This window comes from Pan troglodytes, chromosome 4 (genome assembly GCF_028858775.2).
Source record: "Pan troglodytes isolate AG18354 chromosome 4, NHGRI_mPanTro3-v2.0_pri, whole genome shotgun sequence".
NCBI classification, from domain to species: Eukaryota; Metazoa; Chordata; class Mammalia; order Primates; family Hominidae; genus Pan; species Pan troglodytes.
The window spans coordinates 49030497-49048149 of NC_072402.2; the positions used below are offsets into that span (position 1 = coordinate 49030497).

At 37.5% G+C, this 17653-nt stretch overlaps 1 protein-coding gene and 1 pseudogene across 2 annotated transcripts in view; both read left to right on the forward strand.

Annotated features, from left to right (window-relative positions):
• Positions 1-17653, forward strand: part of TRIM23 (tripartite motif containing 23) — a 40189-nt gene that overhangs the window by 20940 nt on the left and 1596 nt on the right. Inside the window, exons 9-14 of one of the 2 annotated variants that reach the window (XM_063811177.1) lie at positions 3876-4010; positions 11757-11886; positions 12405-12515; positions 14297-14421; positions 16994-17099; positions 17432-17486. In XM_063811177.1, coding sequence (XP_063667247.1) covers positions 3876-4010; positions 11757-11886; positions 12405-12515; positions 14297-14421; positions 16994-17099; positions 17432-17486 — 662 coding nt within the window. Of the gene's footprint in view, positions 1-3875; positions 4011-11756; positions 11887-12404; positions 12516-14296; positions 14422-16993; positions 17394-17431; positions 17487-17653 lie in introns of those variants that run through there. The other variant, XM_063811176.1, reaches the window with a different exon arrangement.
• LOC112207321 (U6 spliceosomal RNA) lies at positions 4160-4260 on the forward strand (annotated as a pseudogene).

Here is a 17653-nt window from a genome sequence, read left to right on the forward strand (position 1 = left end):
TCTTTTCTAATAGTGGAAATCTTCCTTCTCCTTCAAGGTCCAGCTTAAATATTTGCCTTTCTTTGAAGCTTTCTATTTGTTGGTCTTTTTTTGAGTGCCTCTCTACCATGTACTGCCTACCTCTGCTGTAATTCAGTGGTTCTTCACTGCTAGAGCAAACGTATGTTTTGTGATGGTTGAGATACCATAAGAAATTTGTTACCCAGTTTGCAGATGACTTACTTTTTTAAATAAATGAGATTCAGTTATTCTAACACAAATGTCAGCTTTACCCATTTGTGTTTTGGATCTGTTTTCATAAGTGTGAGGTATAAGAATAACTATTGCCCTAGGAATTTCAGAAAAGCTGCAGTCTGTGTTATCTTCACTGATATATTGCTAATAATTGTGTTGATTTCAAATCATTGTAGGCTAAGCCTTTTACCATTGTAGAGCTTTTTCTCTTAAATATGTGATTACACTTACATGAGAGTGGCCAGTCTATAGCCTCATCAGTCTTGGGTTATCATTTAGTCCTTACCACACTGAATTGTAACAGTTGATATGTATGCTATTTATTAAGTTGATTTTCAGCTCCAAACCTACTCTTCTATCCTCTATTTTGTGATACTAGGGCTAGAACTCTACAGACCTCATAATTGTGTTGCCAGCTGGGCCCATGTTAGGTACTGTCAAGAGGGGGCATAGTTACTCCTGTGAGGAGACCACCCTTCTCGGAGGTTTGAGTTTCAGCTCCATGAGCCACTCCTGCAAGTTTCTAAGTTTTAATAATTCTAACTTCTTCCTTTTATTCCTTTAGCACTGGAAGTGGTAGCTATGTTATTTCATACAATTGCTACCTCCTTAATACCTCAGAGTTCCTTTTAACCTTTTAGCTACCTAGTTAATAACTACACCTAGTTAACAGTTTTTATTTTAAGTTCTTTCTATTCAAATAATGGTGTGATTTGTGTCTTCCGATTTGACCTTGAATGACACAATATGCCTATGTGTTTTAGATGCTGACCTTGTTCATCTTTGATGCATCTTGTTCATCTTTGTGTCACTAAATTCTTTGCATCTAGATAGAAAGAGCTTAATAAATACATGTTTAACTCATGGCGGATAATGAAGCTACATAGCAAAATCAGAGTGGAGTCATGTCCTAAATCATATTTACTTGAACACTTAAAAGTATTTTCATATTTATTTTATGAAAAAGTTTGTTCATAGTTACTGAAATACTTAAGTATTTTAGAGTTTCTGAAGTGTTGTGCCAAAATGACTGGTATATTAGTCCATTTTCACACTGCTTTACAGATACTACCTGAGACTGGGTAATTTATAAAGGAAAGGGGCTTAATTTACAGGTTTGCATGGCTGGGGAGGCTTCAGGAAAGTTAGACAATCATGGGGGAAGGCGAAGGGGAAGCAAGCACCTTGTTTACGGGACGGCAGGAGAGAGAGAGAGAGAGAGCAAAGGGGAGGTGCCACACTTTAAAACCATCAGATGTCATGATTAATCACTATCATGAGAACAGCATGAGGGAAACAGCCCCCATAATCCAATCATGTCCCTCCCTTGACATGTGGGGATTACAATTCGAGATGAGATTTGGGTGAGGACACGGAGCCAAACCATATCAACTGGTAATTTTTAATGATACAGTATTATCTATGTTAATGCAAAAAAATCAAGGTCTTGGATTCATTTTTCATATGGACCTATTAGTTTTGTTCTATTTTATAACTACAGAATACTAACCAATGTTCTTTAAAGTTCCCACTACAGAGAAAATTGAACAGAGGAATGGATGGAACATCACAAATTGATCTTCACTTCTGAGAACATAATTTAATCATCCATCCACTCTAAACAAATTATGCATCATCTAAAGTTCTTGGCATGATGCTGGATGCTGAATATTTATTCATTTAGCAAATATGTATTGAGTACCTAACATATGCCATGTATTTAAAATATATCAGTGAACACAATAAGCAAAAAGCCATAATCTTGTGAAATTAGCATTCTAGCAAGAAGACAGGCAATAAACCATAACCATATCTAAGTAAGTTAATTATACTATATGTTAGAAAGTTCTGAGAGCTAATCAAAAAAGAATTCTGCAACTACATGTTTATGTTTGTACAGCAGATTGCATTAATAAGTAGAGTAGTCAGGGTAAGCATTATTGAGGGAAGGTGAGATTTGAGCAAAGATTCAAGTAAAAAGTTGAAGGAATTCGTTCAGGCTCTAACTGGGAGAAGAACATTCTAGTTGAGGAAATGTTATAGCAAAAACCCTAGGGCAGCATGCCTGGTATGTTTGAGGAACAGGAAAATAGGCCTCTTGACTGGAGTAGAATAAGCGAAGGACAGAGTAATAGGAGCTGAAATCAGAGGTTAATAGAGAATTATATGTAAGGAAGGCCCTGTGAGGCATTATAAGGACTTCAATTGTTTTTTTTTTTGGCCGGGGGCGGGAGTAGTGGGTTGGGGACAGGGTCTTGCTCCCAGGCTAGCTAGAGTGCAGTGATACAGTCTCATCTCACTATACCTTCTGCCTCCTGGGCTCAAGTGTTCCTCCTGCTTCAGCCTCCTGAGTAGCCTGGACTACAGGGGCAAGCCACCACATCCAGCTACTTTTTTTTATTTTTTGTAGAGACAGAGTTTCGCCATGTTGCCCAGACTGGTCTAAAACTCCTGGGCTCGAGTGATCCATCTGCCTTGGCCTCCCAAAGTGCTGGGACTACAGGTGTGAGCCACCATCCTTGGGTGGACTTCAACTTTTACTGATTGGGATAGGACCATTGTAGAGTTTTGAGTAGAAGAGTGACTTAATCTTATGTGTTAAAAGGATTTTTCTGGCCTATGTGTCTAAAATAGATTGAAAGAAGGCAAAAATGGAAGGAAGGAATTCAACAGTTAAGCAGCAATTGTAGAATTCCAGGTGAGAGGTAATAGTGGCTTGGATAATGGGGATTAGAAGTGCCCAGATTCTGGATGTTCAAAAGGATTTGTTAACAGATTGTAAGTAGGGCATGCGGGAAAGAGAAAGCAATAATGACTTCAGCGTTTGTCCTGAACAACTGAAACAGTGGAATTGCTGTCAACTAACATGAGTATCTAACAGTGAGCAAAAACAGATAATACTACCGTTCTCATGGAGCTTGCATATTATTGGGAGATCTCTTTCATATAAAGACTATGTTGGTATATGTATAGATAGTCTGGAATAATATTCAAGAAACTGGAAAGTTCTTGACTTTGAGGAGTGGACCTGTATTCTTTATTTTTTTTAACGAATACATGTATATCTGAAATTATTTTTTAAACTTTTTATAGACATAGAACATAGATATAGAAATGTATGCATAAGTATTCAGTTGGCTGAATTTTCAGACTGATCATTAATGTGTAACTAGCACTCAGATCAAGTACCAGAACATTGTCAGTACCCCAGTAGTTCCCTCATACTCACTTCTGGCCACTACCTGCCTTTCCCACCATGATAAACCACTATCTTGACTTCTAATGTATATCTTAATTTTGGTTGTTTTGGTAATTAAATGAAATCATACAGTATGAATTCTCCATGCCATGTCTTCTTATACTCCACATTATGTTTGTGAAATTTCTATCATCACGTGTAGCTATGGTTTATTCTCACTGTGATGTAGTGTTCCATTTATCTATATGCTACAATTTATCCGTTCTTTTGTTGCTAAGTCCTTAAATTATTTATTAATGCTCAATTATTATTCTTGTCAAATTTACATTTAACTTTGACTACTATAATGTTAAAACTGCTTTTATTATGAGTTGGTAATATAAGTCTCTTTTCCTTATTTCTTATAAAAAGTTTATAAGAAATATTGTTTTGCCTCTTATAGGATGATTGTAGAGTTGTCTTGGCAAAACAGGAAATTACAAGGTTACTGGAAACATTGCAGAAACAGCAGCAGCAGTTTACAGAAGTTGCAGATCACATTCAGTTGGATGCCAGCATCCCTGTCACTTTTACAAAGGTAATGTACTGTACTTTATTTTTAGGTATTTTTTCTGACAAATCATAATTGATTTACGTTTCATGATAATCACCTTAAAGAGACAACCATGAAATTCATGAATTAGGGGCTTTTTAAGAAAACTTTTATCAGTGGAAAATAGAAATGGTGTGCTCACTTCGGCAGCACATATACTAAAATTGGAATAAGAAGATTAGCATGGCCCCTGTGCAAGGATGACACACAAATTTGTGAAGTGTGCCATATTTTTAAATTTAAAAAAGTAAAAATAAGAAAATATAAATGGTATATATATGGTATATATAATGAATCTTCCTGTATCCATCAACCACTTGAGCAATTATAAACTTATTTCATCTCCCCTTTTACCTACTCCTTTTCCTACCTGCAATCTCCCAGGGTATTTTGAAGCAAATCCTAATATCATATTATTTCATCCCAATATCTTATTTCATCTATGGAATATTTTAGGGTGTATCTCCAAAAGATAAGGACTCTTTTTAAAAACATAATTGGGGCCGGGTGCGGTGGCTCACACCTGTAATAACAGCACTTTGGGAGGCCGAGGTGGGTGGATCACCTGAGTTCAGGAGTTTGAGACCAGCCTGACCAACATGGAGAAACCACATCTCTACTAAAAGTACAAAAATTTTTGGCATAGTGGTGCATGCCTGTAATCCCAGCTACTTAGGAGGCTGAGGCAGGATAATCACTTGAAACCAGGAGGCAGAGGTTACAGTGAGCTGAGATCACGCCACTGCACTTCAGCCTGGGTAACAAGAGCAAAACCCCGCCTCAAAAACAAAACAAAACAAACATAATTGGGCATGGTGGCATACCTTATAGTCCCAGTTACTCAGGAGGCTGAGGTGAGAGGATGGCTTGAGCCCAAGACTTCAAGACCAGCCTGGGAAATACAGTGAAATTCCCGTCACTTAAAAAAAAAAGCCAAAATATCATTATTACACAAAAAAAGTTTAATAATGAATCTCTAATATTTTCACTAATATTATCAACTTGTTAGTATTCAAATTTCTCAGATTGTTTTCAAAACAATTTTTTTAATGGTTGCTTTATTTTAGATACAATCCAAGCAAAGTTTCATACTTGGGATTTGGTTGATATATTTAAACCTCTTTTAAAGTGGGTTCTCCCTGATTAACAAGTGTTCATGTGTACCATTTTGCTTTCCATTTTTAGGGGCTGGTTTTTTTTTAATTTAATTATGTTTTCACAATTATGTGAAATGTTTATGTGATCCAGAGTCAAATGTTCAAAGCAAGGTTTATTCATAGAAATCTAGCTTTTATGCCTGGTCCTTCTACCCTTTTTACTTCATTCCCCATAGAAAATCATTTAGAATTTTTTCTTAGTTTTAGTCATCATTTTAAAAAGTATAGAGACATATGTTTCTATATTTGTATGCACACCACTTGGATTTAAAAGGTGGAATACCTTACACACTTTTTTTTTCCTGCTCTTTTTACTTAGCTGTACATCCTAAACATCACTCTGTAGCAGTAGAAAGTGACATTTTTTGTTCCTTTTTCCAGCTGCAAGGTACTTCATTGTGAGGATATGCCACATTTATTTATCGTAGTAAAAAACACATAATAAAAAATTTGCTATCTCAACCATTTAAAAATGTACAGTTCAGTACTGTTAAGTATATTCACATTGTTAAACAGATATCCAGAAATTTTTCATTTTGTAGAATTGAAACTCTATACCCTTTAAACAGTTCCCCTCTGCCCCCTCTCATTGGTCCCTGGTAACCACTATTGTATTTTTCCCTTATGAATTTGACTAGATACCTCATATAAGTGGAATCATACAGTATTTTCCTTTTTGTGGCTGGCTTATTCCACTTGGCCTGTCATCAAAATTCATCCATATTGTAGCATGTGAAAGGATTTTCTTCCATTTTAAAGCTGAATAATATTCCATTGCATGCGTGATATGGTTTGGCTGTGTCCCCACCCAAATCTCAATTTGAATTGTATCTCCCAGAATTCCCACGTTTTGGGAGGGACCCAGGGGGAGGTAATTGAATAATGGGGGCCGGTCTGTCCCATGCTATTCTTGTGATAGTGAATAAGTCTCATGAGAGCTGATGGGCTTATTAGGGGTTTCTGCTTTTGCTTCTTCCTCATTTTTCTCTTGCCACCACCATGTAAGAAGTACCTTTTGCCCCCTGCCATGATTCTGAGGCCTCCCGAGCCATGTGGAACTGTAAGTCCAATTAAACCTCTTTTTGTTCCCAGTTTCGGGTATGTCCTTATCAGCAGCGTGAAAATGGACTAATACAGTAAATTGGTACCAGTAGAGTGAGGCGTTGCTGAAAGGATACCCAAAAATGTGCAGGCAACTTTGGAACTGGGTAACAGGTAGAGGGTGGAACAGTTTGGAGGGCTAAGAAGAAGACAGGAAAGTGTGAGAAAGTTTGGAACTTCCTAGAGACTCGTTGAATGACTTTGACAAAAATACTGATAATGATATGGACGGCGAAATCCAGGCTGAGGTGGTCTCAGAGGGAGACGAGGAACTTTTTGGGAACTGGAACGAAGGTGACTCTTGTTACTGTTTTAGCAGAGAGACTGGTGGCATTTGCCTAGACATTTGTGGAACTTTGAACTTGAGAGAGGTGATTTAGGGTATCTTGTGGAAGAAATTTCTAAGCAGCAAAGCATTCAAGAGGTGACTTGGGTTCTGTTAAAGGCCTTCAGTTTTATAAGGGAAGCAGAGCGTAAAAGTTTGAAAAATTTGCATCCTGATTGTGCAATGGAGAAGAAAAACCCATTTTCTGGGGAAAAATTCAAGCTGGCTGCAGAAATTTGCATAAGTAGCAAGGAACCTAATGTTAATACCTAAGACCAAGGGGAAAATGTCTCTAGGCCATGTCAGAGACCTTCATGGCAGCCCCTCCCATCACAGGCCTGGAGGTCCAGGAGGAAAAAGTGGTTTCATGGGCTGGGCCCAGGGTCCCCATGCTGTGTGCAGCCTGGGGACTTGATGCCCTGAGTCCCAGCTGCTCCAGCTGTGGCTGAAAGGGGCCAATGTAGAGCTCGGGCTGTGGCTTCAGAGGGTGGAATCCCCAAGCCTTGGCAGCTTCCATGTGGTGTTGAGCCTGTGGGTGCACAGAAGTCAAGAATAGAGGTTTGGGAACCTCTGCTTAGATTTCAGAAGATGTATGGAAACACCTGGAAGCCTAGGCAGAAGTTTGCTGTAGGGGCAGGGTTTGGAGGGGCCAGGGGCAGAATGATATGCTTGAGATTTTGGGTGTGCCCCCACCCAAATCTCAACTTGAACTGTATCTCTCAGAATTCCCATGTGTTAGGGAGGGACCCAGGGTGAGGTAATTGAATCATGGGAGCTGGTCTTTCCTGTGCTATTCTTGTGATAGTGATTAAGTCTCACGAGATCTGATGGGTTTATCAGGGGTTTCCGCTTTTGCTTCTTCCTCATTTTTCTCTTGCTGCTGCCATGTAAGAAGTGCTTTTTGCCTCCTGTCATGATTCTGAGGCTTCCCCAGCCATGTGGAACTGTAAGTCTAATTAAACCTCTTTTTCTTCCCAGTCTCGGATATGTCTTTATCAGCAGCATGAAAATGGACTAATACAATGTGTATACCACATTTTGTTTGTTCATTCATCTGTTGATGGAAACTTGGGTAGCTTCCACTTCTTAGTTTACTGGGAATAGCGCTGCTGTGCACGTGAGTGTACAAATATCTCTTCAAGACCCTGCTTTCATGGTCTTTTGGATATATACCCAGAAGTGAAGTTGGTAGATCATATAGTAGTTCTGTTTTTAATTTTTTGAGGAATCACCATACTGTTTTCCATAATGGTTGCACCATATTACAGTTCCACCAGTGGTGCACAAGGGTGCAGTTTCTCCACATTTTCACCAGCACTTGTTAATTTCTGTTTTTGGATAGTAGCCATCCTGATTGGTTTGAAATGATACCTTATTTGTTTTGATATCCATATCTCTGATGACTAGTGCCATTAACCATCTTTTCATATAATTGTTGGCCATCTGTATATTGCCTTGAATATGTCTATTTCCGTCCTTCGCTCACTTTTTGATTGGGTTGACTATTTTTGTTGTTGAATTGTAGGAGTTCTTTGTATATTCTGGATATTAATTCCCTATCAGATCTGTGACTTTCAAATATTTTCTCCCATTTCATAGGTCAATTTTTCACTCTGTTGATTTTGTCATTTTATGCACAAAAATTGTAAATTTGATGTAGTCTATTTTTGCTTTTTTTTTTTTTTTTTTTTTTACTGTGCTTTTCGTGTATCCATGAAGTCACTCTCAAATGCAATGTCATGAGGCTTTTCCTCTGTTTTTTCTTCTAGGAGTTTTATGGTTTGGGGTCTTAAGTTTATGGCCATTTTGAGTTAATTTTTTTAGGTGGTGTAAGATACATAACATCCTTTTGCATGTAGATATCCAGTTTCCCCAGCATAATTTATTGAAGAGACTGTCTTTTCATTGAGTGGTCCTGGCACTCTTGTTGAAGATCATGTGACCCTATTCCTGAGGGTTTATTTCTGGGCTCTCTCTTCTATTCTGTTGGTTTGTATGTCTCATCTTTATGCCAGTACCACATAGTTTTCATTATTGTAGCTGATACGGCTTGGTTCTATGTTCCTGCCCAAATCTCATTTCCAGTTGTAATCCCCAATGTTGAAATGGGGCCTGGTTGGAGGTGACTGGATCATGGGGGAAGTTTCTCATGAATGGTTTAGTATCATCCCCCTTGGTACTGTCTTTGCCATAATAGGTGAGTTCTCATGAGATCTGGTCTTTTAAAAGTGTGTGGCACCTCCCCCACACTCTCTCTTGCTCCTGCTCCTGCCATGTGAAATGCCTCACTCCCTCTTTGCTTTCCACCATGATTGTAAGTTTCCTGAGGCTTTCCCTGAAGCCAAGCTGATGCCAGCATCATGCTTCCTGTACTGCCTGTGGAACTGTGAGCCAATTAAACTTTTCTTTATAAATTACCCAGTCTCAGGTATTTCTTTATAGCAGTGCAAAAACAGAACAATACGTTAGCTTTGTAATATATTTTGAAGTAAGGAAGTGTGAGTCCTCTTTTTCAAAATTTTTTCTTTTTCAAAATTGTTTTGGCTATTCAGGGTCACTTGAGCTTCCTTATAAATTTTAGCTTAATTTTTTCTATCTCCACAAAAAACATGATTGGGATTTTGATAGGGATTGCATTGAATCTATATAAATTACCTGGGCTGTTATTCATATCTTAATATTTTATGTCTTTGAATCCATGGACATGGAATGTCTATTTATGTCTTCATTTATTTTAGCAATATTTGTAGTTTTTAGCGTACAAGTCTTTCACCATCTTGGTTAGGTGTATGCCTACATATTAGGTTGGTGCAAAAGTAATAGTGGTTTTTGCCATTAAAAGTACTGGCAAAAGCCGCAGTTACTTTTGCACCAACATAGTATCTTAAGTCTTTCACCATCTTGGTTGAGTTTATTCCTAAGTATCTTAAACTTTTTTTTCTGTACATGTTCAGAGAAACTTCTTTAGTCATAAACTATAAAAATGATCCCTGAAAGTATAATTTTGATGCTATTTTAAGTAGAATTGTTTCCTTAATTTCCTTTTGGGATTTTTATCGTTAATGTATAGAAATGCAACTGATTTTGATGTTGATTTTATATCCTGAAACTTTGTTGACTTTATTCTTTCTAATAGGTCTTTTTGTGTGGACTCTTCAGGGTTTTCTACATACGAGATCATGTCATCTGTGAAGAGATATAATTTTACATCTTCCTTTACAATTTGGATGTCTTTTATTATTTTTCTTGCCTAATTGCTCTGTGGGCATCTTCTTGTTCTTTATCTTAGAGAAAAAGCTTTCAGTTTTTTGAGTATGATGTTAGCTGTGGGCATTTCATATATGGTGTATGTTAACTGAGGCAGTTTCCTGCTATTCCTAGTTGGTTGAATGTTTTTATTATGAAAGGGTATTGAATTTTGTTAAATGCTTTTTCTGCAACTATTGAGATGATTACCTGCTTTTTTCTGTCATTCTGTGTATTATGCTGATTGATGATGAATAAGTCTTGCCTTCCAGGTATAAAGCCCATTTGGTTATGACGTACAATCCCTTTAATGTGTGTTTTTTTTTTTTTTTTTTGAGGCGGAGTTTCGCTCTTGTTGCCCAGGCTGGAGTGCAATGGCGCGATCTCGGCTCACTGCAGTCTCCACCTTCCGGGTTCAAGTGATTCTTCTGCCTCAGCCTCCTTGTAGCTGAGATTACAGGCATGCGCCACCATGCCTGGGTAATTTTGTATTTTTAGTAGAGACGGGGTTTCTCTATGTTGGTCAGGCTGGTCTCGAACTCCTAACCTCAGGTGATTCACCCCCACCTCGGCCTCCCGAAGTGCTGGGATTACAGGCATGAGCCACCGCGCCCGGCCTAATGTGTTGTTGAATTCAGTTTGCTAGTATTTTGTAGTTTCCTCCTGGTTGCACCTCATCCTCACTATGTCGGATATGGGGAAGGGCAGGGATGAGTGCACAGAATGCCCCGAATTTTATTACCCCTTTCACTGGAATGCCTTCTTGGTTTTATGGCCTGGGTGCTGTAGTTTCTTAACTGTTCTCTAGAGTTCTCACAGAAGTAGTTCTGTTCCATATATTGTTTTATTTCTGAGGTGTATAACTGGACTTAAGTATAGATTTGGAGCCATAATATACATGGTAATTAAAGCTCATGAAGAGAATGAAAATATGTAGAATGAGAAGGAGGCCTCATATAGACCCTCAAGAATACCAACATTTAAGAGCTGGATTAAAGAAAAATTAGAAGGAACATCCAAAAATGGGATAAAACCAAACCAGGAAAAGTTTGTATCATAAAATCCAAGCAAAGAGTGCTCAAAGGAGTAAGCAAAAATAACACATATATTTTGGGAACTGTTGTAAGGACTTTTATATGTATTCTTAAAAATTAATCCTTTCAAGAATCCTATGTAAATTTTGTACTATTTTAATCCTCCTTTTATGAGATGAAAGTAGTGAAGCAGAGAAATCATGCAGCTAGTAATATATAAAAATGTTCATTATAGCATTATTTGTAATATCATAAAATCAGAAATTACCTAAAATCTATCAGTTGGGGGTTTAGTTAAATTGTGGTTTATGAAATGTAAAGAAGCCATTAAAAGAAAAAGGTTGGTCAATATGTATTGATAGGATTCCATAATATACTGTTGAGTGAAACACATTAGTTTCAATGTGTGGGTAATACTTTTTTAAAAAAAAATTTGTTTTGTTTGTGTATGTTGGCCAGTATGTGCATGGAAAGTGTCTGGAGGGATATACATCAGATTCATAGTAGAAATTTCTGGGAATTGAGCAGCACTTTTTCATTTTAATTAATTTAGCCTTATTGTGATTTTTTTAGTATAGCATAAAAACATGTTTAAGATTTAGAGGATTCATTTGAGTTAGAAAATCTGAGAAAATTAAGTGGGTATGTATATTCTGTTATACAAAGACAAAGTGGTCAGTTTTACTAAGGCAAGATTTAGCCATGGGGAAGGAGTTCATCTTCTTGAGATCAGACTCAGTATTTTGAGGAATACAATTCAGATTGCAATGATTGAGGAATGAATAGGAGATGTAGAAATAATAAAGGTGCTAAATGCTATTACTTTCTAACTGCATGTCAAAGATATTTAAAAATATTTAAATTGTAGGATAATCGAGTTCACATTGGACCAAAAATGGAAATTCGGGTCGTTACGTTAGGATTGGATGGTGCTGGAAAAACTACTATCTTGTTTAAGTTAAAACAGGATGAATTCATGCAGCCCATTCCAACAATTGGTAAGTATGAATATTGGTTTTTACCTTAATAGACAAACCCTAGCTTACAGCCAAGTTCTTGGGGTCTTATTTGATACTGATCTGTCATGGTGGTGGGCTCTTTTCTGGCTCTAAGATATCAGCATCTCAGAGAAAAAATGCAAGATTGTATGACTATGGGATTGAAATGTTGGTGGGGATAAAAAGAAGAAACAGAGTATTGGTGGGACAGTTGGAAGGAATAGAGGATTGGTGATCCTGGCTGAGGGTGTGGGGTGGGGGGTAGTAGTGGAACAGAGCTGGAAGGTACATGGATCCCAAGGTCCTAAGGACCTTGGTGGAGGTTTAGAGGGCTAGGAGCTGTTACAGGTATACATTCACCATGTAGGAGTAGGAATGGGGTTGATTAGGCTTCAGTAGATATTGCTGCATGTAGATAATTGATAAGTCACAATTATAAACTGGGGGTTGTCTGTGTTTGATATGTCATTCATTGTAAATACAAATATAGTATAAAAGTAACTTTTATTTTAAAACAGGTTTTAACGTGGAAACTGTAGAATATAAAAATCTAAAATTCACTATTTGGGATGTAGGTGGAAAACACAAATTAAGACCATTGTGGAAACATTATTACCTCAATACTCAAGGTGAGAGTTAAAAATGACATTTAATTTTTCACATTTTTAGGATGACAGTTTTCAGTATACTGATTTAACTAGCAAAGCTGATACTTATGATTAAGTCGTTGACTGTATACTTAAGTACCCGTGGCCAGTTTCTTAACTTGTAAAAAATGAAAGTAGAAAGATTAGGATATATACTTTTATTTTATTCCTGATATACCATTATTACAGAATAAAAACCATACGTAGCTTAGATACGTAGTCAGTTAAGAGTACTCTTGCTTCTATTAACAGAGAATGTATATTACCAGTATTATATGGGTGTGACTGCTGGTAGCGTAGTGGTATAGAGTTGAATTTATGTTGTATGATTCTGCTGAATTCAGTTAAACTCAACATTTATCCCATTATAATCTCACTATAGCCCCACTCCCACATTTCTTTCACAAACAGTTATTACCTGCAGAAGAACTTACAGTAGCTTGCTTTTGACCAAACCGTATTATATCATATCTATACTCTACATAGGTTTTAGTCACATTTGGGTCTTACTCTACACTTCTGCCTCATAGACCCCAACATAATGCTTACGCTCATGCCGCTTATTCTGTATGTTATTCTGCTTTCCACCAAGATGAGAGACTGAATAATTATTTTTACTTTGGGATTTTTGATATTATTATGAGCCATAATTAATAGAAAAAATGTATTTTTTTTTTGAGACAGAATCTTGCTTTGTTGCCCAGGCAGGAGTACAGTGGCATGATTGCATTTCATTGTCACCTCTGTCTCCTGGGCTCAAGCAATCTTCCCACCTTAGCTTCCCAAGTAGCTAGGACTAGGTATATGCCACCACATTCAGCTAATTTTTTTTTTTTTTTTTTTTTTTTTTTTTGAGATGGAGTCTTGCTCTGTCTCCCAGGCTGGAGTGCAGTGGTGCGATCTTGGCTCACTGCAAGCTCCGCCTCCCAGGTTCACGCCATTCTCCTGCCTCAGCCTCCTGAGTAGCTGGGACTACAGGTGACCACCACCATGCCTGGCTAATTTTTCTGTATTTTTAGTAGAGACGGGGTTTCACCATGTTAGCCAGGATGGTCTCGATCTCCTGACCTCGTGATCCGCCCATCTCGGCCTCCCAAAGTGCTGGGATTAGAGGCACGAGCCACCGCGCCCGGCCACATTCAGCTAATTTTTTTTTTTTTTTAAATAGAGATAAGGTCTCACTATATTGCCCAGGGGTCTCGAACTCCTGGGCTCAAGTGATCCTCTCACCTCAGCCTCCCAAAGTGCTGGGATTATAGGTGTGAGCCACTGTGCCCTACAAAAATGAAATTTTGAATATGAGGAATGGTTGAAAGTCTGGAGATAGTTAACTTAGACATAATACTTTGGAGAAATAAAAATGGTGATGGTTTTTATCTTTTAGTCTTTTATTCAAAGACTAAATATTACAAAAGTAGTATTCGAAGAACAAGTAGCATCCATAGGTAGAGGATCATGAGGCATATTTTGAAATTCGTTATGTAAAAAGTTATTTGATATACAGACCAATTTGCATTTGATAGAGCAAGTGTTGTAAATCCTTTCCTAGATGGGGAAACTAAACCTGAGAAGTTATGTAAACTACTTGAAATCATACCGTTAATTATTTGTAGGTGCCCCTGCCATACTAGGCACCCTCTGTGTGAAAATAATGGTGGTAGACAAACTCTAACCATAACATAATAATGATATCATTAAATATTTGGTTCATTTACTGAACTTTAGCAAGTGACTATTTTTGTTTTTTTTTTTTTTTTGGGTAGCTGTTGTGTTTGTTGTAGATAGCAGTCATAGAGACAGAATTAGTGAAGCACACAGCGAACTTGCAAAGTTGTTAACGGAAAAAGAACTCCGAGATGCTCTGCTCCTGATTTTTGCTAACAAACAGGTAATGCATTTTTATATTGGAATATTTATTTTAGTAGTTTTGTGCATGTCAAAAGGCAACTGGAAATATTTCAGAAGACAATCAGTTCAATAGATACTTATAGTTTCTTCTGTGTATTTTGAGTACAATCTATGTGAAAATGCTGTGCTGGGTACCTGGGAGTATACAAAATAGAAATAAGGTAGTTAATGCTCACCAGAAACTCCTGTGTATGCATATGAACACATAAGAGATCTGAATACAAAGAAGACTGATAAGTAACTTCAGTAACACAGTGTTACAGGAATTAGGAAAGTAGTTCTAAATGTGGCATGTTGTAAGATTGTAAAATGTAGAATTTGAGTTGAAATTATGCATGAGGCTGAGTCAGTATGTGAAAGGAAGAACATTATAGACAGAGAAGATAATAGCATGAATGTTTTTAGTTTAGGGAACATCAAGCAGATCTATATGTCAGGTCTCAGTAGAGGATGAAGAGAATTTAGAATAACAGACAAGGCCATGCTGTAAAGGTCTGACAGTGCTAGACTGAGAAATTTAGGTTTTATTCTATGAGCAAGGAGGAGTCATCAAAATGTTGGATTAGTGGGTAATAAGATCATATCAGTGTTTCAATACTATAATTCTAGGGGTAGAATGAATCAGGGCAAAGGACTGGAGACAGGGAGATGCAGTAAATTGCTTAAATAATTCAAGTGAGCATTAACAAGAGTCTGAATTAGAGGAATAGAAAGGCGGAGGCAGATGGAAAAGACTTTGAGGCAGAACTGGTGACTGAATGGGGAGGATGAAGGACTGGGAGTAGCTGAAGATTCCTAGACCTTGAGCCTTTCTAGGAGGATGAGATGCTTTTAAGTAGAGGCAGAAGGAGAGTAGAAGTGGAGCAGAGGAGATGTCATGGGAGGGGAAGGGTAGGATGAAGAATAAATAATTTTCCCCTTAATAAAAAAGGCAAACTATTAAGAACTGGTATATTTAAGACATGCAGATAAGTCAGTGAAATACCGTTTTCTGCTCATCAGATAAAGATGAAAGTGTTTTATAATCCTCAGACTTATATACAACTGTTACTATTATTATTTTGAGACTGAGTCTTGCTCTGTCACCAGGCTGGAGTGCAGTGGCACAACCTCTGCTCACTGCAACCTCCCCCTCCTAGGTTCAAGTGATTCTCCTGCCTCAGCCTCCCAAGTAGCTGGGATTACAGGTGCTTGCTACCACACCCGGCTAACTTTTGTATTTTTAGTAGATTCAGGGTTTCATCGTTTTGGTCAGGCTGGTCTCAAACTCCTGACCTCAAGTGATCTGCCCGCCTCATCCTCCCAAAGTGCTGGGATTACAGGTGTGAGTCACTGCGCCTGGTCAACACTGTTCGTGGGTTATTAAACTGAGACATTTTCTTGGAGGACAATTTGGCAATACTCATCAAAGTCCTTTACCCTGCAATTCTACCTTTATATATCTGGTAGACAGATATCCAAAGGTTATCCTACAGATAATTTTGCAAATATACATAAATGTATGTCAACTTATTTTTGTGTATGTATGTTTATGTATGTATGTGTATATATATGGATTTATAATAGCACATAAGCACAAAACTTCAATCTGAACATTCAGTATAGGACTGGTTAAATTATGTTGCAGCCACACAATGGAAGGGAATTCTGATATTAAAAATAATGCAGACCATCTGTGCTCATAATGGAAAGATACTCATCTTCAACATGTTTACGTAAAAAACAAACAGAAAACCCTGCAAGTTATAGAAAGTCTAAACTATGTTCCTGTTTGTGTCTCTTTGCATGAGTGTGCATGGAAATTTTCTGGAAAAATATGTTGTAACTGGTGGTTGCTCCTGGGAAGTTGGGGCAATGGGTGTTCAGAGTGGGAATGTAGTGAACTCTTCAATATATAACCCTATATATAAACCATTTATTAAGGTTTCTATGTGTTAATTTTTTTTTTTTAAGTTGATGCCTTACACTTAGGCAGGCCAGGCGCGGTGGCTCATGCCTGCAATCCTTGCATTTTGGGAGGCTGAGGTTGGTGGATCACTTGAGGTCAGGAGTTCGAGACCAGCCTGACTAACATGGTGAAACCTCGTCTCTACTAAAAATACAAAAAAATTAGCCGGGCATGGTAGCACATGCCTGTAATCCCAGCTACTTGGGAGGCCAAAGCAGGAGAATCGCTTGAACCAGGAGGCAGAGGTTGCAGTGAGCCAAGATCATGTCACTGCACTCCAGTCTGGGTGACAGAGTGAGACTCTGTCTCAAAAGATAAAAAAATTACTTAGGCAGTATGTTTCCTTTTAGGTTGCAAGGCCTTTATTGATTTCATTGTTAAGCTAGCCTTACAAAATATATACATACACACACATATAAATTAGTTAAACCAAACTAATTTTTTCTATTCTTATTAATCTCAGAATAATTACTGAAAGATGAATCTAGGTTTTTTGTTTAGGCTTCTGTTAGAACACTGTCAACAAATTTCTCTATAAATGGTGATAATTAGAAAAATTATAATTTGGATGGACTGATAAAAAATATGTGTATATATCTTTCAGGATGTTGCTGGAGCACTGTCAGTAGAAGAAATCACTGAACTACTCAGTCTCCATAAATTATGCTGTGGCCGTAGCTGGTATATTCAGGGCTGTGATGCTCGAAGTGGTATGGGACTGTATGAAGGGTTGGACTGGCTCTCACGGCAACTTGTAGCTGCTGGAGTATTGGATGTTGCTTGATTTTAAAGGCAGCAGTTGTTTGAAGTTTTGTGGTTAAAAGTAACTTTGCACATAGTATGTTTTAAGAAATTATACATCTCAAAAGATGGTAATTTAGGATGCATATATATATATAAAGGAATCTTGGATTGGGAATTCAGTACTTTGCTTTAAAAAAATTTTGTGGCAGAATTAAATTTCTAATTGAGCAGATTAGATTGAATTAAATAGAAACTTATTGAATATACATTCTTTTAAAAAGTATATTTGTTATTTAAGTTTTTCAGATAATATGTGACCAATATACTGGGAAAGAGGTAGTCACAGAGAAAGGGTAAGTGAAGGTTTATTCTTTCAGTGAAAAAAGAATAGCCAATTGAGTGCCTAATGAGACCTCTGTGTGAAGCAAGTGAAGTATAGCTTCTTCTTTTAACCTGCCTTTTCACTGAATGTTGGCAGCATTTAGTAGTAGAAATGACAGTTGCTTAATGAAATAGAATC